At 38.9% G+C, this 6503-nt stretch overlaps 1 protein-coding gene across 2 annotated transcripts in view; it reads left to right on the top strand.

Moving 5' to 3' along the window:
* Nucleotides 1–6062, top strand: part of LOC105124837 (uncharacterized) — a 9072-nt gene extending 3010 nt beyond the window's left edge. For both annotated transcript variants that reach the window (XM_011024980.1, XM_011024979.1), the window contains 7 exons: nucleotides 524–717; nucleotides 865–973; nucleotides 1090–1397; nucleotides 2286–2702; nucleotides 3492–3573; nucleotides 3689–5281; nucleotides 5699–6062. In XM_011024980.1, coding sequence (XP_011023282.1) covers nucleotides 524–717; nucleotides 865–973; nucleotides 1090–1397; nucleotides 2286–2702; nucleotides 3492–3573; nucleotides 3689–5281; nucleotides 5699–5859 — 2864 coding nt within the window. In that variant the 3' untranslated portion in view covers nucleotides 5860–6062. The remainder of the gene's footprint in view (nucleotides 1–523; nucleotides 718–864; nucleotides 974–1089; nucleotides 1398–2285; nucleotides 2703–3491; nucleotides 3574–3688; nucleotides 5282–5698) is intronic.
* Nucleotides 6063–6503: the final 441 nt, after the last annotated feature.

Genomic DNA, 6503 nt, shown 5'->3' with positions numbered 1-6503 from the left:
CGCCCTTGGCAGGTGGATGGGAACCCCCCCCCCCCCATTTAACTCAGCATTTTCTTTTTTCTTTTTCCCTCATGCCCTACTTCTGGAACAAAAAGAGCAGACCTATGAATGTGTGTCATGTATGTGTTTGTCATGCGTCACCAATGACTTTGATTCTGTTGGCTTCTCATATTATACATGCATCTTGTATGCTCTCAGGAGAAACATAAATATTCTCAATGTGTCTATTACTGCAGTCATTTACTAAATTTCCATGGCTATTTTTTAATATATGCTGTCTGTGAGATCTCAATGGACTGTTGGTCTGTAATGCAAATATTATACATGCATCTTGTATGCTCTCAGGAGAAACATAAATATTCTCAATGTGTCTATTACTGCAGTCATTTACTAAATTTCCATGGCTATTTTTTAATATATGCTGTCTGTGAGATCTCAATGGACTGTTGGTCTGTAATGCAAATATTTAAATTGCAAATCGAGCCACAGTTATTGACTGGATGAAGGATGTGTATATGTCTAGATTCTGGAAGGCGTTACATTAACCAATCTCGGCGACCTTGGCAAGTACCTGAGCATGATGGACTTCTTGGAAGTGGTTCTTTTCCTAGACCATCTGCATATGCTGCAGGGCCATCAGCTCCTAAGTCTCGATCTAACGACCAATTCCAGCTCAATAGGAATAATGAGCCATATCAACCGCCTCGCCCTTATAAGGTGAAACCTGTTCTTTTTTGTTTTGTTTGTATTATACTGTCAGCCATTTAATGTCTAACTGGGTCTGGGTTTGGTAATAAGTACTTTAGTCTTTTTCTAGCAATTCTCCTCTTGAAGTTTGTATAACTCTTCTGTGTAACATTTCAGGCAGGGCCTCATTTGCGTAGGGAGACTAATGATTCACTAAATGATGAAACATTTGGTTCATCTGAATCCACAAGCGAGGACAGAGCAGAGGAGGAAAGAAAGAGAAGAGGTAACGTCTCTGTTTCTATAGGATTTATATGGAAGAGCAAACAATTCTACTTTGCTTCTAGTCCAGTGGTAGGTTTCCTTAAATGAATGCAAGTTTAACATATCATGTCCTTTCAGCTTCTTTCGAATCAATGAGGAAAGAACAACATAAAGCTTTCCAAGAAAACCAGAAACCAGAAAAGTCTAAAGATAAGTTTGATTTTACCGAGTTACTGGAGGATTCAAAAGATGATAAAAGACTTCTGAATAGAACCAATGAATTGGACAAGACTGTGATACAACCTATGCCAACTAATGAGCTTGATAAGCCTCTCCATCCCTCACAAGCTCCTGTACCAAGACCTCTTGTGCCTCCAGGATTTTCTAGCATGATAGCAGAGAAGAGTACAGGAACAAAATCTTTAACCAATCTTCTTCCTTCAGAGGTGATTCTCTTATATTTTTCATCAAATATATGTGCATTGAAAACTTGGCTGGTCAGGATGCTCTTCATTTATATCTTTTTCTCAATATTATTTTTGACAAGTAGTCCTCGGGCTCTTCCCAGTACATGGGGAGTAAGTTTTACAATATTCTCTTAACAGAGCAACATTTTACATTCATGCCTCTTAAGCAATGCTTGGGAGATTATCTAACATACCACAATCATGCAAGTGCCTATCATATGGAACTTGCATTTTTAATCTGTGTGTAATAGTCTTGTTGTCAAACCATCTTCCTCTTATCAAATTAAGCACAAGGCTTTGGCATTGCTGGTATATTGTTATGCTGCCTGTCAGAATTGTTAGGAAGTCTCCTGGCTGTGGTTGAAAACCTTTGCACCGCCAATGGCTGCTTGATTTACTTCTCTTTCCCTTTTTAGCTTTTTGATTGTTATATGATATATTACCATTTACTTGTTCTTTACTCCACGATTCTGGTGTAGATCTTATTTATATAGTTACTTTGCAGAATAGTATCTGGTACTGATTAGTGTCTCCACAGATATCACTTGCAGGGAGATATTGAATTTTCAGCTGAGGTATCCTTAGGTGAATTTATTTTTAGATCCTTGCTTTTTCCTGTGATTTCACAGGCTCCCAAACCATTTAGTATCTAGGCGAATACTTGCTTTACACATGCGTAGGCATGTTTCCAGAAACATTAATGAGAATGATGATTTCTTAGAACATCATTACTCGTTAAAGAGTAAGATTAGTGGCAGTGAAATGTGATCATATGTTGGTGATGGTATTATGTTGCCCTGTTGGTGTCTAATTGTTTGTCAGTAAATCATTCCGTTTTATTAACTGTCCTTTTGTTGATTACAATAGGCTGGCAATGAACTTGAGCTAAGCCTTTTGCAAGCTAAAGGTACTTGTGTTTTAGGCTGGACTTCAGATAATCAAGATGGAAAACAATCTTCAGAGGGAATGCATTTGAATTTGAAACAGCCTAGAAGCCCAATTGCTTGTGTTTCCATTAATAACAAGAGCGAAAAGATTCTGAATATAGCATCAGTTTTGGATGTTTCAAGTAAAAAAATTGGTGCCAAGACTTCAAATCTCTCAGAAGTCTTTATAGCTTCTGAGAATTGTCAAGTAATAGATCTTGATGCTGAGGATGTCACAGGGGATAAAAATGTGGGTGAATCTGGTTCATACCATTCAACCTCAATTCTAGACAAGCTATTTGGCAGTGCTTCAACACTAAATGGTACTGCTTCTACTGGTCCCTCCAGTTTCGTCGAGGTAATCCCTTCTCTCTCTCTCTCTCTCTCTCTCTTTTTTGGTGATATGTATCTTCAGGCCCTCAGTAGACTCACTCTCTCTCAATGCTTATATTCATAATCACTTTATTTTTGTTTGCTTTATTCCTTTGGTGGTGCTAACTTTAAGGGCTGTAATGGAATTATGATTTGTTCAATTTCAGAATCTGCAGCTACCTTAAAAAATATTTGTTGTACATGTCAATGCAAGCTCGTGTCAGTTATTCCCTCATTCTACCATAGATTACTGAACATTAATCTTCCCAGGTTTCGGAAATAAATTTCAGCCTTGCCATAATAAGATCAACCCTGAAATTTTGCTGGCAACAGTGAAGTTCTTCATTTTTATCCCCATAAGGTACAGAAGTGGAATAAAGATTGTGATGGAAACATGAAAAGATGCAATGAAATTACAATGAAGACTGCGTCAGACAAGTCTCACGGGAAGTTTTGCTGTGTGGAAGTAAAATATCCGGTGTCGCTAAAATAAGAACTGTTAAATTTTGCTCTGCAATAATATTTTTCACTTTTACCCCCATAAGGTACAGAAGTTGAAAGCTATCAACTTGTGTGAATGAACTTCACTAATTCAAATGAATTTTCTTCTCCAAGTGGAGCAGCATGGGTTCACACCCAGCCAGTTTTGTCTTTCCAGATAATGATTGTTGCCTTGTGTTGTACTTGGAACTGGTGTTTTTTGAAGTAGAAAGTTCTGTTAAAGTTTAAAGCATGAATTGGTAGACTCTTTAAATATCTTTTGTTGTTATTTCAGCATCGTGATGTTAAAGTAGATAACACATGGAACCCTAAGACTGGTCAATCTTCCAAGTTTGCTCAGTGGTTTAGTGAAGAAGGTATATGGACAATCCATTCATCGTTATATGTTGTCCACCGTCTGCTATCTCTCTTAGAGCTTAACTTGTATCACTGAATTCTAATTCTTTCACCCCCCGTTTTTTCCCTAAGCAGAGAAGAAACCAGTTGGCAATCTCCCATCTGGCAGGCCAAATGATTTGCTCTCACTAATTGTTGGTGGTGAAAAAGGTGGATCCCAGGTTAAAGCTACTGATCACATGCTGCCAACCCTTTCCTTCCAGAGCTCTGAACTTGAAGACGGGCATTTGTCATCAAATCTAAAGCCTGTCAGTGTTGAAAATAATGAGAAGAGGTCCAACACTGATAAACCAGATGTAGTTCCAGCTGTGCTTACATGTGAAGACCTTGAACAGTCTATTCTGTCAGAGATTACTGAGAATGGTTCAACTTTGCTGCCACCTGTGCATGGCTGGAGTGGTGGTCATGTTAAGATTGAGCAGCAGAAAGCTGAATATCATGCATCCCAGCACCTTCTTTCGTTGTTACAGAAGGGGACAGGCCTGGATAATGCAGCACCATCTGCCAATCTAGGGATTAGTCAGATCAGTGTTGCAGACAGACTACAGAATACTGAAGTGGCAAATCCAAGCAATGCACCCCGCAAGCCGAGAGATGCAGATGCTGAAAACATTCCCAATCCAGGGAAGGCTTTGACTCTTGAAATACTTTTTGGAACTGATGTCATGAAGGAACTGCAATCAGTAGGAGCACCTGTTTCTAGTCAAAGGGACTCTGTTGGACATGCAAATGATAACACTTCAGAGTTTCATGTGCTACCTGTACCCGTGATAGATGATGGCTTCCTTCCTCCTACGGCTGAAATTGTGTCGAGCATGTCAAGTCACAGAAGTGGTGTCTTGGCATCAAAGCAAAGACAGCAAATTGTATCAGATAGAACTGGAGAGCATTTGTTAGGTTTTGATCCTCAAAATGAAGTGGATTCATCACATATTCAAACTGAACTGGGCTCTGAGATTGGTGGCTTTGATGGGTCTGTTGAAATTCGACTTCCAGAAGAGGATAATTTGATTGCAGTCAGTGGGCCTCTGAATCTCCAAAACTTTCTACTTGCCAGGAATTCAGCTAAGCCTGAGCTATTACAGACTCCAGGAACATCAGTTGATATTGCTGAGAAACTTGCGGCTCTGAATTCTGGATTCAGGGACGAAAGAACTGTTGTAGGTCAAGAAGGTCAACCATTTCTTCGCGGTCCTTATGATACGAGGGAGCCTGATGCGCAGTTTCATAATCTCCATATCCAGTCATCTTCTTCCCAGCTTCAACCCCTGCAGTTGAACCATCCAGGGCCGATGTTCCATCCATTAGGTTCTCATCCTGCAAACATGAATGCTCGGATGAAATTAGTAGCCCCTGAGAACATTCATCACGATGCTCCTAATAATCAATTCCCAGCAAATATGCTCCGCCCCCCTTTCAATCACCCTAGCCGCACACTGACTGGATTTGATCCTAGTACACTCAAGTCTGTGTTACCACAAATGCAAATGCAAATGCATGTCAATTTTCCACCTGCTCGCCTACAACGTGAATTTCCCAGGGGTGCACCTCTGCCTCCACATCCCAGCAATCAGGTGACTAGTTTTATGCAGGAACCGGGTCCAATGCAGGGTTTCCCTTTTAGTCAAAGGCAGCCCAACTTTGGTGCCCTTGGAACTCCACCTCAAGGTATAGACTCAGCTTCTAGTTGATTTCTTTCTGCCTTCTAACAATTAAACAGATTGCCTTATATTTAACAACGAAGTCTCTCCTTTTCTGTGGGTTCCTCACTCTAATAGTGTTCGAGGATTTTTCTCTGCACGCATCTATTCTACAATTTCTTTTTCCAGTGGCAAATGTTGATAAAATTACATAGTTGTTCTAGTTGATGAATTTTAACAACGATAAGATTGCATGTCTGTTAGTCCCAGAAAAGTTACGCTCACAGGCCTCGGCTATACATGATTTATCTGTCTTTAAACTAGATTCCATTTAATGTGAACTCCTACTCATGCATCTCGTATATTGCTAGGCATTTAGGCGTGTTCAAGGTATGGGTTTATTTGTTGTCATGTCATCTGATTCTTGCTCTCAATGGATGGGCAGCTCTCGATGTTGGTGGTGAGAGCAATCATCCGGAGGCACTCCAAAGGCTGATCGAGATGGAGCTCAGGTCAAAATCCAAGCAAGCTCACCCTTTTGCCACCCCAGGCAAAGGTCCAGGAATATACGGTCACGAGCTGGACATGGGTTTTGGATATAGATAGTGGATTTCGACTGTGGTTGTGTGGCGATATATTAACGATCTCATGCTTGGATCCACATGGCATGGTGAATGGGTTTGATATACTTATTCGGAAGGGATTGCCTATGCTTGGATGTAATTAATGGAGTTGACAGGGAATTGGCATCTAGTTGGGACTTTTGGTTGCTTTTTTCACATTTGAAAAATACCCCTTCCCTCCTTTAATACACACACAAAAAAAAAAAATTAAAAATATATTTTAAGAAACTCATCCTCAGCCCTCGAATGCGCACACATAAATTTATTAAAAAAATAAAAAATATATTTTAAGAAACTAATTCTCAGCCCTCGTTGAGGTCAGAAATCAAGTAAATCAATTTTGAATTGTAACATGCGGGGATAATTAAAATTCTCTATGATCAAATTGTTTTTAGAAGGTGCAGTGATTGTTTTTTAAATTGTTTTTTATTTTAAAATATAATAAAATAATATATTTTTTATTTAAAAAAAAATTATTTTTGATTTTCACGTCTTAAAATAATTTGAAAGTATAAAAAGTATATTAATTTAAAGCTAAAAGAAATTTAAATTTTTTTAATAGTGGGGGGAGAATTAGCTTTTGTCTTTTTAGTTTAACTATTGATAAAAAAATGTTTGGTTAACTAA

This window comes from Populus euphratica, unplaced genomic scaffold (assembly GCF_000495115.2).
Source record: "Populus euphratica unplaced genomic scaffold, PopEup_1.0 scaffold32.1, whole genome shotgun sequence".
Classification (NCBI taxonomy): domain Eukaryota; kingdom Viridiplantae; phylum Streptophyta; class Magnoliopsida; order Malpighiales; family Salicaceae; genus Populus; species Populus euphratica.
The sequence above is the reverse complement of the archived record's forward strand: the minus strand, read 5'-3'. Positions and strand labels throughout refer to the sequence as shown.